The sequence below is a fragment of the Acanthaster planci genome, linkage group LG02, assembly GCF_054643075.1.
Source record: "Acanthaster planci isolate LZ-2023a linkage group LG02, COTS_SCS, whole genome shotgun sequence".
Taxonomy (NCBI): Eukaryota; Metazoa; Echinodermata; class Asteroidea; order Valvatida; family Acanthasteridae; genus Acanthaster; species Acanthaster planci.
Window position 1 is genome coordinate 16,227,892 of NC_141778.1, and position 27,049 is coordinate 16,254,940.

The 27,049-nt window shown below is 42.3% G+C and overlaps 1 protein-coding gene across 2 annotated transcripts in view; it reads left to right on the forward strand.

Annotated features, from left to right (window-relative positions):
• The window catches only part of LOC110973276 (neuromedin-B receptor-like), a 75,530-nt gene extending 49,263 nt beyond the window's left edge, over positions 1–26,267 (forward strand). Inside the window, exons 1-2 of one of the 2 annotated variants that reach the window (XM_022223966.2) lie at positions 1,490–2,023; positions 21,778–26,267. In XM_022223966.2, coding sequence (XP_022079658.2) covers positions 21,805–22,830 — 1,026 coding nt within the window. In that variant the 5' untranslated portion in view covers positions 1,490–2,023; positions 21,778–21,804 and the 3' untranslated portion in view covers positions 22,831–26,267. Of the gene's footprint in view, positions 1–1,489; positions 2,024–21,777 lie in introns of those variants that run through there. The other variant, XM_022223967.2, reaches the window with a different exon arrangement.
• Positions 26,268–27,049: the final 782 nt, after the last annotated feature.

The window sequence follows — 27,049 nt, forward strand, 5'->3', positions numbered from 1 at the left end:
CATGCTAATTAATCTAAACGTCATGCAAATTTCGAAATTCCACTCGGTTTCAAATTTTTCCCGCGTCAACCGTATTTGGTCATATTAGTAAAAAAAAAAAAAGTGCATTCCTCCCGTGTTACTATACGTAGGAAGGTGGGTCCTGAAATATGCTGAATATTCATTGAACATGTGCCAAGGTTTTACGCCCTCCTGTGACATTACCCAACTCTGCTGATACCTCCTTCCTCCTGGACCTGTAAACGGAAGTTATCTATCCCTGTCGAAGTAGTTGTAAATAAGTCTAAGTAGTTTTATATTTTTGAAGCTGAAGAAATCAGCCCGAATGTCTTTTATTCACACGTTTCTAAGTTCTTGTCAAATTTGATTGATTGTGCTCTATTTTCTCACGCAGCCATTAGAAACTATCGGCTTTCGTGAATAGTATTTTGATATGTAAAATATTTGAAAAGTTGATTTCAAGTGTGCCTCCAAAAATGGACGGTGCACTATAAGTGTTTTGACAACAGTGTTCTATTATGACCAAAAACTGCATCTTTAAACTGGAATCAGATTTGACAGTTCGCATTACGATGGACGACATGTGCCAATATCTATTTCAGGAAAAGTGGATTAAACCGCCACCCTGAATGCTGAAGTATACCAGGTTAGAAAGCTGTGTCTGTGTATTTGTATATACTTTTGATGTCATTCTGCTGTCTTCTTACACAAAAACAGGAGCAGTGAATGATATTCTTGACTTAAACGTTAATAATTTAGTGCTCGTATTTCAAGATATCTTGTTAGGTTTTTGCAAAGAACTGCAAGCTTAATATTAATAGCATCAACATCTGTGATGCTGTATTATTAAGAGTTGAATTCCTGCCATTATGAGCATACCACATAATATGCCACAGCCTAATAATGTAGCATAAACATCTTACCTGAATATTTTGACTGTAGTTTATCACACTTTGATTTTTCTGAGGACGAGACTTTCGAATCTTTGTGCCCTGGAAGTTTTGCACCTTATAACATGCATGCATAATGATTTGAAAGTAACTTATACCTGGTGGCGCCTGCGTGAATTTTGTTTTGAGAAGCCTATCCTTTAAAGGAAGGAAAGACAATCAAACGGCAAAGTTGGTAAAGCCAATTTTGGCCGATATGGTATCAGGTTAGCCTTAACGGACACTCCAACAAGCCGTTACCGAAATAAGAAACGAAAAACTGAACCTTTGCAGTCGTAACAGATCGGTCGATGTCTTAGATTACAAGGTGATAGCCTGAATGCCTACGTCAACATGTAACGAAAATTTAATTACGGTGAATCTCACGCCTCCTCTAGGAATCCTCTTGGTTTCTCCGTATCTTATTTTGGGCTGGTTTGCAGTGCTGGAGACCGGACGTACGGAACCAGTCACTCTCTCTTGGGAGCCTCACACCAAATAAAGAGTGATTGCTCATTCCTTGCGCAAAGCCACCAAGAAGGCATGCCGTCACATCGCAAAAGGGTGTACACTCTAGGACTTCATTCATGCAATATTAACGCTGGTGATTGCTCATCTCTGATAGCTGGGAGAGGTTATAGTCGCTGAGCTTATAGTCTCCGAGCTGACGGGGGTGTTTTTGGGGAAGAAAATCGCTGTGTTGGATACTGTGTCATTTTGGGCATTACACAGCGTACCGCCGATGGAGCCATCCCGTGACGAAGTGTTTCGTAAGGTCTTTCAGGAGTTCATGATAAACCAATCATTGTCGGTTCGGCGACCCCTCGTGACTTGACGGATTGCTTTTCGCCACATGCCGTGATTTGCCGGTGCACTGTGTGCCGACACCGCGGCCGCGGTGTCCGACTACTATAAGAGCGGCCTCGCTGACTAAACTCCCACCAGTTTCCGCGGTGAGTCGTTTTTCAAAGGAAATCCCATGATTGAGTGCGCGCACATCTGCGTCGACACAACCTGAACGAGTTTGGATTTGGAATAGGTAAACGCGTAGGACGACATTGTGCACATCTGCCAAGTGATTTTGTTTCTTGTAGGTGAGTGTGTTTCCATGCTTTGAATAATTTCCTACAAGGATATGGTTACATTGAATTATTTGCGCCAATTTATCGTGAATAGGATTTGGAGTAGTTTGCTATAAGCGGACGATGTTCCGCTGAAGGTTCTAATGTATGTAGGTTGACCGTAAGAAGTAAAAGCGCGCTAACAGTTTCAAAACGGCAATGGTAGAATTTTTCACTCAGCATGTCCAACAAGCCGTCGAGTACGCTAAATTTGTGAATTACACTCTCGAACTTCCAGAGTCAGATTGATCCAGAGAAGCTGAACCTTTTCCGGGTCAGAAATTACCGTTTTCTGGGTTATTTTTGACCAAGAAGAGTCAAACCCAAGGGATTCGCAACATGGGCCAGACGTGGATGTAGACATCAATTACATTTACAGATTAACGTTAACAGAGCTGATTCAGTAAAATCGCAGGTGTCGTTTCTGGGGGAAACTAGATGACAGACTCTGTTGCCCCTGATATTCCACGATATGTCATCAAAATGAACTAATATCGACTAACTTTTTCTGTCTATGCAACGCTGCGTTTCGCGAAGAGAGTTAATTGAATTCGCCCATGTAGGTCCACGTAGGACTTGTGGTTCATCTGTCATGGTCTGAACAGATAAATCCGCCAACATGTTGAAGACGCCTCACTTGGTGCACTTTGTAATCTCCCCGAACCGTTGGTAATGAGATGGCATTGAAATAAACGACTGACCCCCTGAAAAGGGGGATTTGTAGGGAATTATTTAAAATATTGTCCGAATAAAGTGTACATCAGTCGTGACCCAGCTAGTTAATCCACATGGTGCTATGAACAATAGTGCGTGTCAATAGCGAAGCAACAGATTCCCAGTGAGCGCGCGATGAGATGGGAGCCCTGATCCCCCGCGAATGTTAGTCTGTTATGTACCCCCAGAAAGCGCCGTCCTTTATTTTGTCTGCCACAAAGTCAGTTTACAATATATGTGGGCTGGTGTAAAAAAGAAAACAAAAGTTGTACTTTTAAGGAATCTGTCCCCGTTTATTCCTCGTGTGTATACTGATTAATCTCTGCTCTAATTTGGTCTACTGAGCCATGCGCAACACCCCCGAGGAGTCCACATTTTACAGGGTCAACATTTCACCCCACACCAGAATGCCCTAGCTCTTCTCCACTGGATAAATTATTCTACCTTTAAATGCTCAAATCTCCAGGATATCCCTGTATGAAGTCAAATTATTTTTGTCTAAACCAATTTGGCTTTGTATGTCGATGGAGTAGTCTATCTGGTCTGTAGACGCCACAGCGCCGCTGCCATTCACAATTAGTAGGCTGTGTCAGAATTGCCAGTATGTTCGGAATGAACTCCATGATCTCCAGTACTGCCGACAGCAAATATTCTCCCGAAGAAGTATTCTTGAACCATGAGGGCTCTTCAAAATCGATCTTAGCTGAGAAATTGGATTGTGAAACTGGTCGCTTTCATTAGATATACCATTAATTATCCTGCTTGCTGCACCACGCTTGCGTTAAAGGTGGCCCCGAAGTCACTTGCGTAATAAATCATCGCTTATGGCGGGGAGAGGTGGAAACAACCTGATACAATTTCGAGATAAAATACGATTAGGTTGCAAATGACCCTAGACGTAGCGCTGCCCGTCGACTGCAATGACCCCAGAGGCGGCCAAATAGGTACTGATTAGCAATACGATAAACCGCGCCATTGAGATATGAAAACATGCAAAGGGCGTTTTCCTGCATTTTTAACAGGTGCATTTGTCCTTCCCCTGTATTTTTGTCTGCATTTTATGTTGCTTTTTGTTCATATCGATTATATGTTCATATAGACTTTCAGTTCGCTATCGTGATTTCTCAGTATCGAGTACAAAACAGGCCCCTTGTACAGTTGTTTCGCTAAAACCGCAGCGCTTTTGGGGTCAAAGTCACGGTGAAGCATCATGAACGTAATCAGTTTCGTCTTGGGGTATTCAAAATCTGTCCTGCTCAGCCTTTTGTTTGGTTAGAACCATCACCCGTGCCGTTACTTGTCTGGAAATTTTGTCTCAAGTAACTGCGCATTACACTCAGTACGTATCCATGTGTCCCGCGTTTAAAATATCACTTGTCTGTTTACTTTTTGCCAAATGTTGCCCCTAAGGAAGGTTCAAAGTTTACCCAGTACCCATAATTATCATGTGGGTAAGTTTAATTTGTGTACCATTTGTGTTTTGGACAAATGCAAATCGGCCTCACCAAAGCATACTGGTAATGGTAGCTTTATATCCAATCGAAAGATTTCCCTATTTCCTTTGCTGAAAGCATACCTCGGCCTTTTCCATTATAAACGCAAATAAGGAAATCAGTGAACTATATGCATCCCGAAGAAATGATTAGTGAGAAGATGGTAATATCCCGTTCACATAAAAAAATCAGACAAAATAAAAAACAAAGCGGGCAAACATAATCTTCTCGGTCCGACAGGTGGAATTTTACGGTTCATAAAATGTCCCAAGGCGGAATTTCTGGTAACACTAAGAAGAAAATTATTTGGGAGCTGACTCTTAACCTTTTCTGACAGAAACCATGCACGACCTCCACTAAATGCATTCCAGCGTTTGCTGAAGCGTCTTTCAGATTCAATGGACCGGAGTAATTTGCAGCTGTATTGGTGCGCGTGGCCTCGGCGAGACGCCTCTCAGAATTTTGTCTCCCTTTAATGTTAACGCTCAAAATAATCGATGAAAATATCCAGACCATCTTCTCTGCTGTTGACTACTCTACGCCGAAGTTCTGCACTATTTAAACCACGCAGCTTCAATTTCACCCCTCTTTTATGGGCGTCGTTTCACCACGCCTCATCACACTACACGTGTTTCAATTTTCCGAGCATAGTTTCAATAACAGCTACAGCAAAGTTTGCGGGACATTTTCTAGGCTATTACCCACAGCGCACCGCATACATCACACCCGTGGCATGCGTGCATGGAATGGTGAAATCAGTGTGCGATAGCAAATTTTGAACACCATGCTCTCTTTGTTCCACGCTTTAGATGGTAGCAGCGATCAATTTTTCTGAGACACAGTTTTTCTGAAACTATGTACCCTTCTATTGTATGAACACTCTTTTACACTCCCATTTGGTTCAATGCTTTGTAAGTGCACTTTTGTAGACACTTAAACTATACATGCTTTCCTGGACAACTGACTGCGCTGTTGCTGTGATATCATCTAGGGAAGACATAGTTCATTGCATAGGGTTTTTTAAATTAAAACCGTAAACCCAGAATTTTGTTACTGAGGACATTTCTGAGAAAAGCACTGGTGCTCACTTATTGCTGTACACATTATCAACAACGAATCGGCAAAGAAGAAAAATTTAATCTAGCCAAATCTACAAAATATGCATGACTCTTTGTATACAAATTAAAGTAACATTTAGCCTTTCTTCCTTGGGTGACATCACAGTTTTGTTCATTAATACGGAAATCTCAATAGCATAAAAAGCAAAAAAGGCAGCAAAATACCCTTTTATGAAAATGAGCTTAACTGAAACACAAACGTGCATTTGAAGGTCTGTATTAAAATAAATGTATTGCAGCTACCCTTTAACCCATTGTGCAATAAGTCAGCAAATCCATTATTTTTCATAGAGACCGCATTTGACGTTTTAGGCCTATATCAGCTTGCAGTTAGAGTAAGTTATACTCAGCGCGTTTGATTACTTCCCAACCCACGCTAACTTGGGTAAGCACGACTGCGTTGGATTTGAGACCCAAGTGACATTTTGCGCTTATCGGACCTGGCCCAAGTAACCGACCCGCTGAGTCGGTTACTCTGGTAAGTATCCCTCAGTGCCTTCCAAAAACACGAGGGCTTAGTTGAACGATGCTAAGAAGAGTCGATCCTGTTGTAACTAGTTCAGAAAAATAATTGTATGAGGAGGTAATGCTGTAATACCGGCCGATAATGTTAATAATCGGCCAATAATGTAATACTGGCAGATAATGGGATAGAAATCGACCGAAATGACGGTTATTACATTATCTGCCTCGGTGTTACTGCATTGTCACCGGTTTGGGGTTATTACATTATTAGTCGACCAATTTTTTTTAACATTATCGGTCGATTTCTATTACATTATCGGCCTGTATGATATTACGGATCGATTTTTATTAAGGTATCGGCTAGTATTATGTTATCGGCTGATTATCACATTATCGGCCTAACAAATGCCCACGTCAAGTGAGTAAAAGGTTTAATTTTCATAACGTGCTGACCCAATGGGTATACCTTGAGTAATACGAAAACGTTAATTCATTCTAACGTTTTGCGCATGCCCAACTTTCCCTGATTGGACAGGCACGAATAAGCGTGGCTGGATAATCGAAAACGCTCACTTTGGTCTTCAAAGGAAGTAAGTCTGTGACGTCTTAAACTTAACTTTGTTCCGCCGCTTTCCGTGCAACGTTTAACTGCAGACCCCTTTGTCCGAAATGTCGTCCGATCTTATCAGAGTTCTGCCACTGAAATCCTCATAACAATCGGTCCACTGCTTTCAGATCCAACAAAAATAATGCCGTCAGGTGAGCAAGCCAAAAATTACATTACTGAGATTGAAAAGCAAGATTCGAAGCTTAGTGATTAAATTGCAATAAAGTCGCAGACGCTGCACGCAGGACGTCTGAAGTTGACAGGGAAGCTCCTATAGATACGTCTGTCAACGCAGACGGAATGGGACGAGTTAACCATCCGTGAAACTGTCAACTATCTGCCTTCCTTGCGATAAGATTCTGTCCCTTCATTTCCGTGAGGGGTGGTTTCAAATTCCCCCTCGAAATGTCATTTTCTCTTTTTTGCCATCTTCAATATCTAAAGCCTTTTGAGCTGGTTGCTTTTATTTTGCATCTTCTGATTTTTTCTCAGCTTTTGACCTAATTTTTCCCAGAATCTAAAACCCACTGTAACCTCCTTTTTACAGCGAAAGACAGACATTTGCATGTAGAAATTTCAAGCATGCAACCCTTCAATACGCTTCGTTAACACTTTATGAAATCTTTTCTTTTGCAGCAAAATGGTCATCATACTCAGTCGCATAAATTCCTCTTTAAAATCCGAACGCAATACATCAAATTGCACTTAAATCTTCACCTGCTTGCCGTCCGTAACGTCCCGTATCAATTTAAAATTTTCCGGCCATTTCGTCAACCTCATTACACACATCTGTCATTGTACGTTATTCGTGTCACAGTAATCCTGAATGCGTAAAACTAAAATGGAGTTGCGTTTGTACTGGTTTGCTTTGACCATACGTTCACATTGAACGGGCAGATAGATACACGTTTCCTGTGTCTCTTGGACTGTCATTGGTGCGTGTTCACAATTACCCAGGCTTATCCATAGTACAGATCAAACAATCAGAAGTAACCAACAAAAAAGTATAACCCTTGACGATCGCAAAAAAAGTATAATTGAACTAACCTCAATGAAACGCACACATTAACCGTGGCAAATTAATCCACAAGTTTTTAATAACATTGTTCTTTTAAACCCTATTTTTATTAAGCGACCATATCAACTGGTTTCTGAAGGAGTCGCTATTATTGAAAAACACTGTTTCTTTGGTTTGAATTTCTTACGCATTAAGACTGATTCGTTATATGGCGAACGTGGAAGCGAAGGGAATTTGACGTCATGAAAGATTTGTAGCGAAATTTCGCTCGAGTTGAAATGTGTTCAACTTGCACGCATTCGTAACCCGAATATTTGAACTGACGGCACAAATTTACGTTTGTGCTCACTTTCGCGCTACAAATAAACCGGCTTTATGTAGTAATTGCGTCACTGCACTGGACTGAATACACAGCAGTTGAAGGCTGTTTTCGCCCGCACAAACCTCCACAACGAACTCATTTCGGTAGTTGCGTTAGAATTGATATCTGAAGCAAGTTTTAAAACCTAGATTCACACTCGACCGACGAAATACTCCACGGAGTCGCAGTGTCATGCCACGTTTTATCAGTGACAGGTTAATCTTTCGAGTGGTGTGCCACTTGTTGTTAACCGATTATTTTATCAGATCCTTGTCAGGTATCAGACACTCTTGGTCCTTTAAAAGACGGAAGGAATCTTCTGCTACCGGTGAATTTTCAGTGAGGACTTTAATGTTATCCCGCTTCGAATCCGAACTCAATTACTCATTTTTTATGCACTTCCAGTAAATCTACATTGACGAAAAAGCGTATTTCCATACGCTACATACAGAACTGTAAAGAGCCGAGCTGTAACAAACAAAATTTCCATGTACAGAAATGTGGTTTTTAGTTTACAGAGATCTGAAACACTTCGGAGATTTACTCTGGTGGGATTTGAACACAAGATCAAAAGGGAATGCTGAACGTGGTTCAGTTTGATAGATAAATCGGACACAAGAACATGAAGTTGACATTGTGACTCCGTCCCCAGATCACTTCAAATGATCAAATTCATGACAGCGATCAACTTGCCAAGATTGCTTTGTCAATGCTTGCTTAGTGCTTACTGGAGGAACAAGCTTGAGTAGAGCTCAACCTGTGTCTGTCTCACCACTCGAATGCTTAAACTGCAGAATTGTATACTTGTGACCCACTCTGTGAAAATAAGTCTTAAATCGCCAGAGCCACTTTTTTGAGTTTTTATTTGTATTGGAAAGAGCAAATTGATTTTTTTGTTTTGATGTGTCACTTAGTTTGGTATCCTGACCTAAGTGGATACTGTGGGTTCCCATTGATTTACACCGTGCAAAATTATTCTGAAGAACTTCAAATTGACTCTGGCGACTTGTGACTCATTTTCACAGAGTGGGTCACATTTTCTTCAGTAGAAAGGCTGCTGGTCAGGGACCGACGTGAAAGTTAAGTTTTTTCTGCTTGAAATTTTGATATCGAGAGGTTTGTTCTGGCACCAAATCCAATTAGGCCTATGTAGAAATTCAGCTGTTGCTGGAGCAGTATGTTAGCTGATCGGTTGCTGCATGTGAGAAGGGCTATACAGACCAAGGTCTTGTAGCGTTTTGACACACGAGTTCAGCATTTGTAAGTCAAGGAGTAAGACATTGAAGGTGTGCATGGTAGACGTATCTTGTCAAGTTACACATGTACCCAAGCACGTCATTCTCAGAATCATAGAGCTATTCACATTAGTGCAAATATTAACATCACGCGAGTTAAGTGTCGGACAATGTGGGGCAGTTAATGGAAGGGAATTCCAGACAAGTAGAGCGTGACAGGGCCTCGATCCCTGATTTGTAACTTTGTCGGACCAAATTGACATAGACAGGTCTTCGGGTGTTGCGTCGCGAGGTAAGATGAAAGCAGGCAAACTGAGCACGCTCCAACAGGACACGGCCGGTCACGAGCAAAACTGTCACCAAAAGACAAAAATATATACACATGCTTCTTGGAAATAATTTGATACGGGGTTAGAGAGTCGTGCCCATGGTGACATGCTCGATATCAAGTGGACGCTTTTAGGCGAGTTGTTATTGTTCGCACTGCAGGCAAGGCACGGAAAACTCCTTCAAATATTAGTTACCGAATCACTCCTGGAAAAAACACGACTTTTCAACGAACTGGCCACCGTGATTAGGGATAATCATGAAAGACATCACTCTCTTATATACTCCAACTTCGCCTGTGATAATTTTAAGCTTTCAACACTGTGACCGTATTGAATAATTATTGTCACTCGTGCAGCTAACTGTTGTTGAATTAACGGCGGGGGATATAGAACGTTTCTCTTTATAACCTTTTCGGATCTCCCGGATTAATTTATATGTAAAACATCTAAACGTAAAACATATTATTAAAAAAAAAATAATCTTCATAAAGTAAAGGACCAACACCGAACCTCTTGACGTGATCAAATTATGTGCCTCTGAACTTTTCAACGGATGACGAAACGGGCCATCACAGTGAAGACACTTTCTCTCTTTCCACATTTGAAGCTTGCCAAAGTTTCCCTGGTAACCTTTTTTTGTCAGAGGTGTGGTTTGCTGAAGTGAGGGCGCCATCGTTTTGCCAGTGTATTATTCCTGGACAAAAAAGAAGGTGAAAAAGGCAAAAGCAAGTTCTTCCTCAGTCAGACTATAGTGCCTGTTGAATGCCGCCATATAACCTCATATTACAGGCTTTCCTGGACAGTACGGCCGTTTCACAATAGTGCACCACCAAGAGTTTGCAATGCATCGACCAATCACAATGTGCGAAATTTGTCGATTCAATGCACGTTTGGAAAGGGTCGACAACTTTCGTGCGGTAAGATTGGCCAACGTGTTGCAAACTCTAGGTGGCGCACTATTGTGAATCGCCCGTATTTTGGACATTCATTGTTTATATTTACGTTTCTGTTGCTCGAAATCCAAGGGTCATCCGCAGTCCTGTATTCCTTTTAGTTTATCCTAATTATATTTTGCAACGTTAAAGCCAATTGCCCACGCACTGCTATTTAACGTATGGCTGGTCAAGCGCTGAAATTATTGTTAACAAAGGCAACATGAGAAATGTTTGACTGAAGGATTAAATCAGCAAATCTTCATGATGACTGAACTAAACCACGTGGTGTTTTGAAACACTTTTCGCTCGGACTCATAGGCCTCTGTGTATAAAGAACAAACATATTAATGATCGATTAGGCCTGCAGTACAGCGATTGATTATTGAGTCAATCGAAGTTGTATTATGATTTCTCTATTAGAATGCAGTATATTTAATCTAAATTCTAATAAAAAAGAACGTTCAATTAATCCCACTTCACCAAAAAACCTTTTTCTGCAAATTGGATTGCATATTAATAACAAAAGGCAACCCAAACTTCAAACTGAAAGACTGGTCGCGTATTTTCGAATCAAGAAGCGTTGTTCCGAGTCATTGAATAATGTGACATTAAATCAAATGCCAGGTATTGCAAAAATCAAACCAGCGTTTTAGTCGCTCTCAAAATCAGCGCTAAATGGAATTTATGTTTTACGAATTTCAATGCACATTTTCCAAAATTGTCTGGGAAAAACTATAATATTACCAGCATCATCAATGAACGCTTTAAGGCCCAACTTAATTAGATGGATACCACTCTTTGTTTTTTTTTAAAGTTTCTGCCACGGTGTTTTAATTAAAGGATGTCCCCATGTGCAGTCAAGCATAAACTGATCTGATGACGTGTACCAGGGTAAACTGCCTCCATAATGTTTATTTTCTAACAAGTGACCAAGAATGGAATCATTTGGTGATTATTAAACTGCAATTTGTCCCGTGTTTTGGAATTGGAATCTGGGAGATAATCATAAAAGTCCTCTTAACCCCGTCAAACAATTTGCGTTGTTTCTCTTTTATTGTAAATTGAAGTCTTAAATTGCTTTCTGTCTAGACGTTTGTGGATGTTGTTGCCGAACATATTATTGCCAGATGGCACGCATTTAACCTGTTCAGCAGAACCTTTGGTTGCGTTCGCGCAGTTACTCCTGTAACACGAGTAGGACGCGTGCGCATTACACTCGGCAGCAGGAGTATACTCCCCCTCTACCGAGAGTATACTCTCGCGGGTCGTACTCCCGCTGTTCGAGTGCTCAAGGGTATGTTGGTGTTAGCACGAATAGCTCGCTCGAACGCACCCTGAGAAAATTTGGCTGTGCGGTCCACGGCTTCAAAACTAAAAAAAATGTGGACCCGTAATGCCCTTAATCAGCACACAATGGCCACTGAAACCACCAGTGGCCATTTTCAAGATGTTAATATACGTTGGGTAAGGGCAAAACCTGTTATATATAATCACCAGTGGCCATCTTGCCCTTCCGAATACAAAGGTTGTACAAAGGCTTGCTCGCCATCGTCAACCAAATCCGTCTGTGACGTAAAATGATAGTTACAGTGCAAGTGGTAAATCATCGCCTTTGTATTCGGCAGGGTAAAATGGCGCAGAGGCATTGCGAGTCTAGGTTTTTTATATAAAACGTCGGTGGTACTGTCACGTTTAAAATGCTGGTGCGGTATGTTTGTCGCTTCTTTTGGAGACACCAACTATTGGAGGTGCAGCTATATACATACGTATAATTTACATATTTTTCTTTGTTGTGAATTGAATCCTTAAATTCTTTATCTATCTAGACGCTTTATGGATGTTTCCACCGAACATATGTTACTGCCAGATGGTTCGCATTGCAAAATGATCAATTTATCAACAGCAGGTTGTCTACGACTTTATGGCAATATCACACCAAATTACATCATAAACTTCTCAGCCAAACCTTTCTGTCACGAGAGAAAGTTGGGTGTGCTATCACTTTAAAATCCTGGTGCATGCCTTTAATTGTTGTTTCTTTCTGAGCCGGCAGATACTGGAGGTGACAGCTATTCCGTAAAAGTACCTAATTTCCCGTTTTGTATTTTCCTTTTGCCCAGGGTGTTGCTTTGCCGGCGTAGTTCACCTGCTCCCTAAACGTGACGTTCGCGACGTCTGCTGCGGCCCCGTGCTCAAAAGGTCCAGGTTTTTTCTTTGATGTGGGCGCGATGTAGCCGCGAGGCGTGTTTGGGGCGGCAATTCCAAGTCACATTGGCCGGTTGCTAGCATCGGCTGCTTGTTAGCCCCATCGATGCAGCGGCAGCTGTTTGCGTGCACGCAGGTATCCCTAGCGGCATCCGCCTCGGCGTTTCCCCACAGTCTGTGCTATCCCACCTCGAAAAATCATTTCGATGGTTATGGGATAGAAACAGACATTTGTGGTGCCCCTGGGCCGACCTCAGAAACTCCGCTTTGATCGGTGCGTACACGGATGCGTTATCAAGGGTCACCCCTGTTGTTGAGCATCTGTAGCAGCTTGAATGCCAAAGTCCCACGGGTGCTAGTATACCTTCTGATCATGCTTCGCAGGGGCGCAGCAGACGGTGTGCGGTGTGAATTTCTCAGATGAAAGAAAGGCTCTTTGACCCAGTTAAAGCGTTTGGTTGTGTGGCAAGTGACTGGAATACCCACTAAGATTCGAAATTTTCAATTCAGTCCGCGCGTTTGCCTTTCAGACAGTCACATGGAGGTCTTTGTTTCCAGTGGTGTGATGGACACCGGCACCACGGTAATACCCGTAGACTTATATTAAATTACGGGAGCGCCTCCTTATTGTTGCTCTCGCGGACAAAGTTTGACGTCTCCTGAGTGTAGACATTTTAAATTCATGCGCATATTTGTGGAGGATAATGAAATGAGATGGAACAAATTCCGAATGGTTTATTCTAAATGCATGGATATAGAACGAAAAGACTAGATCGGCAACGCGTGCATTATAGACCTACGCATGGTCTTGCCCTGTTGGTCGTGTTCTTGGGAAAGATGGGAAACTACTGTGGCGAATGCGCGTTGCACGTTCTAGATGCTTATGTCAATAGCTTCGTGCTCGTCGAGCTAAGTCAAGTGCTGGAGGGTAGATATATTCTGGCTGTACCCTTTCTGGCCCCGCCTGACATGGGCTTCCGGAGCTTTGGCTCCGTCTGTCTCGGTTTTACTTCCAGTATAAAAAGCAAAGACCTCATCCAAGCTGTGGGCAACAGGTTCGGATGCAGCCGTAGGCCTAGTACGTTCACTTTTTGCGCGTCCATGAGGGACCATAAAATGGTGCACAGTCATCGCACTGTGAGTGGCGTGTATGAACTCGTTGCCGATCTAATTAGTCTTTCTATTCTAAGGGAAAGCAATACTAACTACATGCACATGAGGTCCACTCAGTGCGTTCAATAGAGGGATCCCAATACGACGCTTTTAGCGTCGATCTGCGCACTTCCGCGTTTGAAAACGAGGCTGTATGTGTCATCTTCAATTCTTAATACGATCAGGCGATTGAAAGTAAGGAGTCAAGACACAAAATACATAAAGGTATGTTAAAGTCTGACTTTTCAGGCTGAAAATTTTTGTGTAAGAGTCTTTCAGGATGACTCGACACGTAAAATCCAAAGAAAAAAACTAACGTACTTGCGATGGTCGTGTATATTATGCAGTGGGCGTGATTTAAACTGAAGTGGCGTCACGCTTACGAACCGGATACTCCATGAACTGTGTGGACTCCGCGGGCGCGCGACGAAGTTCAACACAGAGAGCCTCGGTTTCGATGCAGATATTCGCAGACGGTGCTAATGTGAAATCCCTCTATTGGGGCCTATCGGGTACTCACTGTGCAATGACTGTTTTTGGGCCCTCGTTGACCGCAAAGATGAACGTAAAGTATGCAGCTAAGTGTATCTTTCTTCCAACACGTGATCTAGCTCCACGCGCGTAAAGCTATGTGGATCCGGTTCTTAAGTGTGATGTCACTTCAGTTTAAACCACGCCCACTGTACCGTGCACTGCACAGAGAGTTACTTGCAATGATCGCCGTTAAACGTGGAACCATGGAACAGGAAGTTAACGCTACTTCGGCGATCGTCCAATTAGAGCCTGAAAACCGTGGCGCGTCTGCCTTTCTGACGAAGCCACTTACGAACCGGAAGACCATCTCAAGCACGTTGGAGTGCTAGTGCTGCACTTTCCTTTTTTGGTTGCGTCGTGCGTTGTGCGCTTTTTGTATCTTTCCTCAAGCATGTTACCCCCAGGCAAGAACGCGCGTCGCCAGTTAATTTTTTTAAGGTGTTCCATATCTCTGTGGGACTACACCCCCGCGCTTACCCGTGCAAGCCCGACTACTTGGGTTATTGACGTGACTTCTTGTGCTAGCTGTTAGCCTTTTAGAGGTGTAGCAGAGACAACAGGAGGGCGCTATTTGATTTGAGTGAAATCTCCAATTTCACCTACTTCAAATAGCGCCTCCTATTATGTCGTACATACTTCTAAATGGCTAATGAAATGGCCCCTGTGACCAACCCCGTCGAACTGGTTAATTAACTCAGGGAAGTGACCCACAATACAGGGCGCCAACATGGTGGCTTAGACAAACATAGCGATGCGAATTAGGTAGGTTGACACCGTTGTAAACATCGTTGTAGCAATTTGGCTCAAGGATTAGCTCTCTAAAAGATAGCCAAGAAACGCGTGTGTAGATACCCGTGGCTTTCAGTGGTTCTCATTCATCTTGGAAACTTAATTGCTGCATGGCCTGTAAGCCTGGTAGAGACACCTCAACTTACCCAAGATCGTTCGTTTATTTCCATATACATGTATTGCGCATTCACGTCCAAACCCGTGACAACACTGCAAGAAACGCAAGGGAAGTAATCGAATGCGCCAACAGAAAATTATTCTCATTGGAATGCGCACGGCCTGTAGTCTTGTTGTCTTCATATGCGGAGGGCGGGAATGTGGTACGTTGCTAGTGGCTATCTTTGATTTCTCACTTATTCTGCGCCTCTTAAGGAGTGCTTGCGCATGATCTCTTTACATTATGACATTTTGGCTTTGGATTTTTTGTTTCCGATATCAGCCAACTTGCCCGAATCACGATCTTGTGCACACACTTCCTCCCATTCTACAGTTCTCTTTTGAGGTGCATAGTACCACGGTATTTGTTCAAGATTGTCCCTAGTGACGCTTCTCATCGACCCTTGAGCATGATTCCGACAAATTTGGTGAACTGTTTTCATGAATTTAAACCTTGGCATTTAATATGGTCGATGGAGGTCCACCACTGGTGTTATCAATCATGCCATAAACATTTCCTACCCGATATGACACACATGTTGTCTTTCAATATACCTCTCTACCTCAGGCATTACGAGTCCAAGTGGCAGTTTACAGACTGGAGTCGTGTCACACACGGTGCTCGGGGCATCATTTGATGCGACAGCTTGTTCGAGGCTCTCGAGAAGTTTGCTTTGAGCCGTGTAACACCGATGCACCAGTATATCTGGTGTGCAACGCTTCCTCGCCGAAAGAATAACATCGATTTTACCACTAAAACGCCGTTTGGGGGGGTGCATCAGGACTGGAGGCTCGCGCAGTAACAGCGGTTTCAGTTTGCGTGGATTAATTTTCTTGATGGATTGGGGGCAACTTCGTCTCCAGGGTGTTCATGCAGTATCGTTTCGGCTGCCCTGGCCACTCGGTACGGAACTCTTTCCATGTTGGAAACTCGGCAATCCTGCAAATGTGCACTGCCGGCAGTTTGTTTGGTCTATCCATAAAAGGAGCTGTTTTAGTTCAGTTCAAGTGTGTCTTATTTTATGCAGCCAAGTAAAAAGTCTCACTGACAACAGCACGCATGCTCAGTGTTGTCAACCGAATGTTCCGTGGGCTTGTTCGCAATACCAAAAAATAATGCCCAGCTCTGGAGAACTGTTTGTTCAGTATCCTTGTGAAATCAATTGGACGGGTCGACGTACACGCTTTCTTTGCAGGGATAATGGTATAGCAACATTCCGTAATATGGGCCCTACAAGATCTGATTAGTGTTATTAATTTATTTCGTGTAATGGACATGTAGTTACACGGCAAGGCTGAAACGATCGACTCATCAATCTGCCAAGAAAAGACGAGCTATTGGGAGGAGCGCCCGTCGCCCATCGTCTGGCTAGCCATGCAGATCTGCCTTTCTTTTAAATGGTGCGCGGTCGGACCCAGCCTTGTACTACACAAAATATAACCCAGGTGACCATTCCCTGGCAACCAGCCCCAGTATAGTATCATCACAATACAATTTTAAAAGGTGCAAAGCCTTCAAAATTTTTTCCACCATTTTGACGCCAATTTCATGACAGTTGCCAATAATTCCTCGCGAAATGCCCATGTTTCAGAAATAGGTCAGCCTTGGCAGTGACTGTTATGTTTTCCCAATGACATGTTCATTGTAAGAGCCGACACGCGCTAAGGATTTTCTTGTATCTTTACATGCATGTCTGGTTTCAGATAGTCATGGGACAGCCGATATCTTGGAGGGCAGATTCTTTACCTTTCCCCGGAAAAGGTTGAAAAGGTCACTGCCACAATTTGGTGATGATTACAGTCGGTTAACAACCGAATAGGATCTTCCAGTAGAGAGGGGATTAATGCCCTTCGTGATGCGCTCACACGGGTTGTCACGCACTGCAGTCTACTGGAACGTGCTAATGACCTCAGCGTTTGGCTGGTTGCAATTAATTAAAAAACCTCAAGTCGCTGGTATGCAAGTTGAAGGTTCTCATTTATTGATTATCTTGTAAATGCCCCCATCACACTCTGAAGACAACCAGGAAGACTCCACTACCTTTTAAAATTTCATTAAAACGTGGCTGGGACGGAATGAAACTAAGAAAATCGGGCGAAAAAATTGCTCTCCGAAGGTTGCACTACGTGTTACTGTGTTACCAGCACGTGTATGGAGTTCGCATTACGGTCTCGACACGATTTAACTGGGCGTGAGTCCTGACTCTACTCAAATTGTACTGCGATAAAAAAATTCCCCGTACGATTGTAATACATTGTCGCTGCGTGTATAACGTGCAGTATGCTTGTAGCAAACTGCCGTCCCATTTCCAACCATTTCTTATATATTTTGGCTGAAACAGTGCACTTAATAGTTCTCCAGTGGGACATGGCATACAATTTTTCCCGATAGAATCGAGCTGCACTTGTACAACGTCTATGAAGATCCCACAACGACGCTGATACGCCAAGACTACGTGTATTGTGTCAACTTTACTATTGGTTGTTAATACGCTGTCACTGCGATTTGAAGCCCCTATCTTTGACCCTGCTACGTAAATTTTGAGCATGCTCATGCTTTTGGTACGACCTCCCCGTCTATGAAGATCCCACCACGTTGCTAATAGTTCCTAGTGAGTTGTTACTTCGATATACAAGATCTCACCACGATTGGCCACACTCCCCTTATTTTTGAGGACGAAGTAAGATAGTGTTTGAGTATGATGTGGGGCATTAGGAAGACAAAATACCGAGGCATTGGGTTTGTCTCCCTGAAACAGGGTAGGCAAGAGAAGACACCCGGGGTACGGCATCATGGACAGATGTCATTATCATTTGTCAAGGAGGGCACGTGGTTGCTTCAAGCTTCCGTAATGCTGTTTTGGCTAATGAATTAACGGATTTGGTCCTCGAAGCTTAGTCTGAGCGTTGTGCTGAGGGATGGTCCTCACTTAGCTTTTGACACAGTGTTGTGACACATTACATCCTAAGCACACAGTTTGGGATCAGGTGGTAAATCTTGCATAATCTATTGCCCCCGAATCGCTTGTTTTCGAACTGGATTGTAAATAAGGTTAGTCCAAACTCTCCGAAACTTCGGCACTGTCGAGTGAGCTCTACAGCTAAGTGCCATTTTATAGGGCGCCGATCAAAGATTAAACGGTTTACAGTGTCTATAAGTTTCTAGCCAACCCTTTGTGCCTTCTGTCCTTTTAAAATAATTAAAAAATTAAAAAATGTAAAGTACGTATTCTAATAAGACCTTAAAAGAGAGCTGTGACCAAGAACTGTTTTACAACACTTTAATAGCAGGTATTTTTTTAGAGTAGCTATTCTTCTGGAGTTAACGTGGAAAGTTTGTTTGAAATGTAGCTAATGCGTCTATTTTAATACAAAATTGTATGTGACCCAACACATCAAAAGCAATAGGAACTCCGGTCACCCACATAACGTTTGTATCTACACCGGGATGCCAAAGCGAGTGACTCATCCAAACAACGAGTTCATGCTGCTCTTGCAAAGGTATTCGTATCATAATTACTAAAATTGCCTTGAGACTCCTTGGTCACATAATGTTGTGACAGCTATGGATGTCAAATAAATATTGCAGCCGATTTTACCAAAAATACAAACAAGCCAGAACTAATGAGTTTCATCCATCAAAATGGAGTCATTATTAGGCCCATAGTGTCACTAAGCGCACTCTTCACTGCCCTAATCAGTTGATTCACACGACCACGACGGAATTCCAATTCCAACTCGAACTTGATTGGCCGGCCTTGTACGCCTGCGCCTTTAATCACTAGACGAGCTTTCATTGAAACGACAAACCACAGTGATCACGCTTCTGCCTTGAAGAACATAACAGCTTCCTTTATCCTTGAATATACAGCCGTTGTTTTGATTGTGCGTTGATTCCAGGGCGTTAAGCCTCACTGGAAAAGGGAACCGTTTCTGTAAGAGACCCACGACTGTTAGGGAAAAAGCCCTTGTAAACCCGTATGGATTTCCTTTCTGTACATATTGGCAAGGATCATTTACTCCTGATTACCTTGGATCACTTCTGCAATTACTTTCAAAATTTTGTCAAAGAAAAAAGAAATAGCTCGAAAATTGCTTCACCTTTCATTGCAAACAATTTTCTCTATCACAGCGAAGAGTTATCGAAAAGCCGTATGCTTTTGGTGATGGAGAAAACGTTTCCTGCCTACAACAAAAGTCTGGCAGTCCGTGATCCAATAACGTGACTTGAATATCTTCCTGAAGTGACTCTTTTGAAAGCGATTACTGCGTAATCCGTATGCTCCGGCCGCCGGCAGCTTTGTTGGAATACGAAATCATGTTTGTTCTGAAATGCATCCGAGCATCGCTGCACAGAGAGACAATACTTCAGGCTTGTCGTCTAAAAAAACCCGTCAAAGGCATTTGAGTCGTCTCCCTACTTGAGCGTTTTAAATTGCTGCAAATGTCATATCATTCAAGTAATCTTCTGATGGCATCGTTATTGGTGTCATAAGATATTTTCTAGAACATCCTCACATCTGCTATTGTCTCTCTTTTTAAAAAACCTATGTAGGTTCCAATTGCATGTTTAAAAAATACTTGTTTTGTTTTAATCATAATGTCACGAACTGGTCGTTTCCGTGTGCGCATGCACCTGTGTCGATCACAGCGGTTGGTTACAGAGGGGGAAAACATAAGGTAGGCGAGCATTCCACCTCAGCTGGATTGAGAATACATAGAATCTGCGGACATGGTTGGGTTCCGATTTTTGATATAAAGGATAAGTTAGTGAAACAGACTTCATTGAAGAGTATCGAACTGGTGAAATTGTGCATCATAGAAACACCAGGAAACTTCAAATTGTAAGTTATTGAAAAAAAGCTGTTGTATATTGCCTATAGATCACTGTCATTTTGAGTAGAATTTCAGAGGTACGTTTTTTTTACTGTTAAACCATGACAGATAATCTCTTTAATCAGAAAGCGCCGATTAAATGATAAATTGCGACTGGTTTCCAAAACTAGTAGTATAAATATTTTACAGTTCGTAGCATGCGCGCCTTCGTACATTCGGCGCTGATGAAACACTCTCATTTTCAGACATAGTATGTATCTAAACTTGTTTACGCAGTCTCCGCGACGCCGTTAGAGGAAATGTTGGATTTGCTCTCTCAGAATGGATCATTACAATCGCGTTGATGTCGCAGTTCGACATAATATATCCCCATACTTATACACAAACGTAAACTGGATACGTTTGCCACAACTGTTGGAAAGCCGCAGCGCACGCCTGAAGTGTTTTCATGCCATGTTGACATTGGGCTGGTGGTTGTCAAATAAAGTGGACAGGTGGAATGTATTGTGTTTGCCAACTTTGATGGTTTGGCTTACACTTGAAGTTGTTGTAAATGTGTGCTCGTAACGAGATTTGTCTGGATTAGAGTGCTGTATGAATAGTTATTGTTAATGTCTCGCGTCTTGAAGTACATGTATAAAAAACGTATTAATGACTTGGACTCTGCCAACATGCACATGGATAATTCTATTTTGCTACTGGACCAGACTGAGGACCATCATCACGCAATATGCAAATGAGCAGTTTTAGTTTTCAGAAATATTTACGGGATTCTAGAAACTTTTGAGGTGAAACCGGCTGGTTAACTTCTTAAACCGAAAAGCCTTTTGCCAGTTAAATCTGAATGCAGTCTGTTATGTTGAGTTCTTTAAATTCACGTGAACATAACGATTTGAATTCTCCATACTAAAGACACTGTTGCTATACCTCGTGATTTGGGGCAAGCTTTTGCTTAGTTACATAAGAGACGCCTTGCACCAAGTTCAGTGGATAGAAAGGACACAAAAAAACTGGTCCATTCCAGCGATGGTGGTCGCTATATGCAAAAGCTAGCCCCGAATCACGAGGTATAGCAACAGTGTCTTTAGGCTGGAGATTCAAATTGTTATGTTTATGTCCACTCAGATAACTCAGTACATCAGAGTTTATCCAAATTTAACTCGCAAAAGGTCTATTGGAACGCATGTTAATGCACCTCAAGACAAACCAAAGTTTTCAAAGGGGTTGTAGATGGTACAATCACATTGTCTCAGTGACGAATCCAGTGGAGAGGGGAAGGACAACTTTCCCTTCGGCAGACTTTTAAGATTTCTTGGCTTGTTAGAGAGATGGAAAGAGTCAGAAAAAGGAAATAAACTAGAACGCGTAAATCAAACTCCGGGGCTGTCGGAGCAGTAAAGCTTTTCTTCTCTTGCCCCAAACCCACCCCACCTCATCAAAAGTACAAAACTGATCTGGCTGCTTGCTATTAATTAACACTTGACACTTGACACAATATACCAACGTACGGAACGTGGCAGAAATATACTGGTATGTTTATGGACACATTAATATGGCACTTTGCCCTAAAAGCCTAATTTATTATAACGACTGTGGATAGATCAGTTGGAATACGTTCTGTGTCTCGTTCATAAGCAGTTTTTAGTTGTTGGGATAACTTTCAGAGCCCCGCCTCAGGAAGAGTGTCCTGATCTATGACACCCTTATCCTCAATTCTGTAAACCGCATGCGGTTTGATGCATTTGGTTTTAACATAAAGTGTCTTTATTTGCTATTTCAGCTGAGCATTTCCTGTGATAGAGACGCCATGTCGTTCTCCAACGTTACGAATAACACAGATTTTGAGGACGTGGACCAGAGTGTCATTGACACCATCGGGATTGTCACGGCAATCCTTACCGTGGTGGGTTTTTTTGGAAACAGCGGCATCATCCTGATCGTCTTGAGTAACCGCTCCATGCGCAACCGGCCCAACGCACTTGTGGCCAGCCTGGCCGTAGGTGATCTCCTGGTGGTCCTTGTTAGCGCACCGCTCCGGATCTACCAGATGGTTTACTACATGTGGCCCTTTGGTTTGCTCGTATGCAAATTCTCCCACACCTTCAGCATCATTTCGCAGGCTGTGTCCATCTTTTCCATGGTGGCGCTGAGTCACGATCGGTACCGAGCCATCGTCACACCAATGAACTACTCTCGCTTCCGCGGCTCTGGACACACCGTCGCCATCATCTCCGTCGTCTGGTTCCTGGGATTCATCTTTTCCATCCCGGCCTTGATCTTCTCAGAGGTCATACGTAACGAGCATTTCACTTATTGTATTGTCATCCACGATATGTCCACGGAAGGCAAAGTCTACACTGTCATGCGAGGCCTAGTGTTGTTTATCATGCCGCTGATGATCATCAACGTCTACTACTGTATGATATCCAGGAAGCTGATAGCTAGTACCCGTGCCTTACCTGGAGAAGTCCATGACAAGAGATCACAGATCAGCTCCAGGAAGCGCCTGGCCTATCTAGTCTTGGCTATCATCGTCCTTTTTATTGTCTGCTGGTTTCCCTTCTTTATCTTTCAGATAATTTTCCACGTCGACAGCAGCATCCTATTTACGCCCATTATGACATACCTTAGGTTGCTCGCTGAGGCGCTAACTTACGCGAACTCCTGCATCAACCCCATCCTGATAACTGTGGTCAGCTCCACCTACCGCAAGTATTTCTGCAGCTATCTGCGTTGTCGGTGTTTTCGAAAAGCAAAGTTCATCAGACCCCGAGCCTCGACAGTCTCCTCCAAGGCATCTTCTGCTCGCACTCGAATCACCGAATTTGCCTGATTATCTGCTGGGTGTTTGTCCGCGCTAATGAAACACAGCAACGAAGCGGAGGTACACAACATACGAATTAGAACATAAAACAGTATTCTCACTGTTACATCAGGAACGAGACCACAGGCTTTCTGAGACTTATTTATGTACTTATAAACCAACTAGTTCATACTGAATCAACTGTCATCCTAATACTGAGCGGTTGTCTGCCTGAACTGGCTTGAAAATTAGTCTGAAGCAACTCAATGATTCTTGAAAACTTATTCTTGAGTGTATCCGATTTTTTTAAAACTGTGATTGTTAGCATGATATGATTATGGACAAATATGTTAATAGATCCACCATTTTTGAGTCTGCTCACGGTACAAGCATGATCTTGCTGTCATCTGACGGATAGCTATTTTTACTGGTTTTACCACATTAGAAAGTGCGTTTGTGGGCTTATTAATTTTGTTTTCCACATTTGTTGTAAACTATTTTTAGCAGAGAAGATAGTTTTCGCATTCCGTATACGTTGGTTGGTCTACCGTAAAATTGACGTGAAGTGTAGATCGAGCTAATGGATCGACTCGAGAGTGCGTTATGTCAGACGTGAAGTGAATGGTGCGAGTGGTGCCTCCGATGGAGCATTTGAATGGATATAGCCGTCTGTGAACCACAACTGTCCGGTCAAAGGAGTTCGTGACGTAAAATGAGACATGCTTCTTTTCTCTGTCTAGCTTGAAGTTCACCGACCCAAATTCAAAAGATTTTGGGACGTTGGCAAGGATTATTTTAAATGATGAGGGTATGGGAAGACTAACAGGGCCTAATAGTGTCTGATTACCTCAGTATTTTGTAATGTTATATCCTCGGACTTGTGTGCATCTGGCACCGAGTAGTGAGGTGCTGGTGAAGAGTACCGGTTTACATAACCACATTTCGCGAAGTGTATACTTCATATCTTTAAAGGAAAATTTTATACGGTTCTCAATGCAGAACAAGCCTGCATTGGCAGATTAATTAATTATTTTCCAGAGAGATATATTACACTGAATGTGATGTGATTTTTTTTCTGTCAGCGAACTTGTGGGATTTTCCAGGTCCATTGGACCCCTTAACGACTTAATAACGATGCTTACACCACTTAGACGCTTATTTAGACTTATACACAATGAGTTATTTTAAAATGGGATTGGTTGAGCACCTGCTAGCCATGACATTCCATGTGTCCGTAAAACTACATCGCCAGCACTTTCAGTTCTTAATGTGAGAACTGAGTTACTATCAGCCATAATTGTTATCAGCCATCCAAGCTGAAGAATGAGGGATGAGCGCTGTGTCGTGAAGTGGATGGGCGTGGCGATTGTGGTGATTGTGGTGGGATGGTAGTAACGAGAGATAGATCGATCGAGACGAGGCCGATGCCTTTTTCTGTATGTGTCAAATAGTTCTGCTCATAAAACGGCCGTGTTTTCAAACAAACAGAGTTGTTAATGGCAGAGTCCAATATCTTTGGGCTGCCAAGCGGAAAAGGTTGCAAAGCAAGGTCGCAATAAGCCATTGGCGAGTTAAATTTGAAATAAATCTGGTGCACTGAGTTATCTGACTGCACATAAACATAACAATTTGAATTCCCCAGACTAAAGACACTGTTGCTATACCTCGTGATTTGAGGCAAGCTTTCGCTTAGCGACCTTCATCTCTGGAATGGACTGGTTCCTGTGTGTCCTTCTTAACCATTGAGAACAGTGGTTTCATACTAACGGGACATTTTTAGACAGAGCCGTTTCACTAACGAAAGGTGGACTTTTCTGCAAAATGTGGTCGCCTTTACAGAGCGTAGACAACACGAAAACGGTCCTTTATAAGTTTGCCGCTCAGCGCAATATATGCTATTTCCATTGAAGTGTAGGTCATGGACCAAAGTAGATACAAAAGCGACTGCTTGCTGTAGATACCAAAGTACATTGGAACCCACTCATGCTGCCGAACTGTCTCTGAACGTACACAAATCTAATTTAACAATGCCCCCTACTTCACCAACTAGAGTGAGAGCCCTGTAATCTAGATTAAACGGCCGGAAATCTATCCTCATTGAGGCGCCAAGAATTTCGTCAATCTGCTCAAAGCATTTCTTCACATGTGAATAATAACCACTTTCATTGCTCAACTTGAAAGCGCCCAAAAGCCAAGTAATTTGAAGATGCCATTATGCCCTATTTGTGCGTCTTTTTTCCCCTTCCTTATAATATTGTCAGGGTAAGCGCTTTCTATTTTCACACGATTTTACTCTTAAGTAGTCGTGAAAGATTTCAGAAATCCAAAATATTTACCGTTCGTGCGAGACAATCTTTTATCACAATGTTAAAGGCAAACCTCATTCACCAAGAGTTGGCAAGCTTGGATATTCTCAGCAATATCAGCTCAAGGGAGGGCGTTTTGAACGGCGTTTGTCTATTACGTCCAGAAGAGGCACGTATAGGCGTGACGTTTTTTCCGTGTCAGTCATCTTAACATTGTCGAGTTGGTATCTATTGAGTAGGCTGACACAATGTCATGAATGCATAACACAGGGTCCACTCATGAGTTTGATTGAACGATTCGCTCAGCGGAAAAATACTAAATTAAGAGGTGATGAGTTTTATGTATATATTTAACATTCAGTGCATCCACTTTGGGAAAACAAACTTTTGTTGCGTGACGTGTAACCGATTGATTTGGAGGAGGTGTTGATAAGTAACAGGTGCAAGAAATTGAAATCACGGAAATAAATAATGACTTGTGATATAGCTGGACATCTATGAAATTATCATTGTACATAAAATATATATTTATTCGTGTAAATATTTAACAAAGAATTCAAACATATTTGTCTGTATAACATAGTGATAAGATACCGTAGAATAAGACTAAACCTGTAAAAACTTAAGTTCTGTAAAAACAGTCACGAGATTTATCCACAACTTACTGTATTGTATTGTATTTATAATCTATTTATTGTATTCGAGTACCTTACAGAAAGGTATTTCAGTGTTATTGTGGCAACAGAAGTACACCAAAGTAAGAAATTTCACGTTAGAATCTTTTGATAGTTGGACTTTTTTTGCTAGGATTGCAAGAAATGTTGACTCCTGCTTTTATCTGTGACCGTATTTGTTGGATCAGTCTGAATCACATGGCTGCAGCTGAAGTTACACAGAGGTCTATGAGAAGTGGCTGAAGCCGCTGTAGCCAGTGGCTTCCCTAAGCACGCGCGTCATTTCCAGCCGAAGCCATATTTTTCAGACGTAGCCTTCATGTCCCGTGGCTGTTCGTGTTTATTTTATTTCACCAAACTGTGGATTACATGTCCATGTGTAATTTATGCACCCACCTGTTTGGCTTGAAGGAAGCAGAGCTTGTCGATTAATCCTTGTTTCGTCAATGCATAAAATAAAGTGAGGAATGTGTAATATTCCGGGCAATTCCTTGACTCCTGATTTACACGCATTGTGTTTTGCACCAATTTGTCCCGAGAAAGGAAACGAAATCAAATTCAGACCACATTGCCGAAAAGTATAAATGACATAAGGGATTATGCTTATTGGATGTAATTTCCACGTAGTAGTACTTGGTCAAGCCAATTCTTCTAAATTCCTGAACAGGGAAGGGGGGACACATGGATTACAAGGAGTACGTCCTTAATGGGGGTGCGGCCCATGTTTTTTGGCCCTCATTAATTACTATTTTGATACATTGACGTCCGTGTAAAAAATCCATGCGAGCTGTGACAGTGCAAGCGAATGATGAACTACGCAATGGTTCCCTATCCTGTCATTGCAATAATTGTGCTGTGGGAACCAGTCTCAACCACTCCAATCTTACAAAAATTTGTACAGATCTGTTGTTTGCGGAATGGTAATATGTGACAGTTTGGGTCCCTGACCAAGAGATTCCGATGAATAAGAGAGATAATTAGATCCAGTATATTGCCGCCACGGTCACGTGACTACATGGGAATAATAAGCCTTTTGCGAGTTACATTTGAATAAAAACTGGTACACCGAGTTCTTTAAATTCACATGAACCTAACAGTTTGAATTCTCAACACAAAAGACCCTGTTGCTATACCTAGTGATTCAGGGCAAGCTTTTGCTTAGTTACATAAGAGATGCCTTGTACCAATACGCTGTTTTCAATGGATAAGAAGGGCACAAAGGAACCAGTCCATTCCAGAGATGGTGGTCGCTATGCAAAAGCTTTTCCC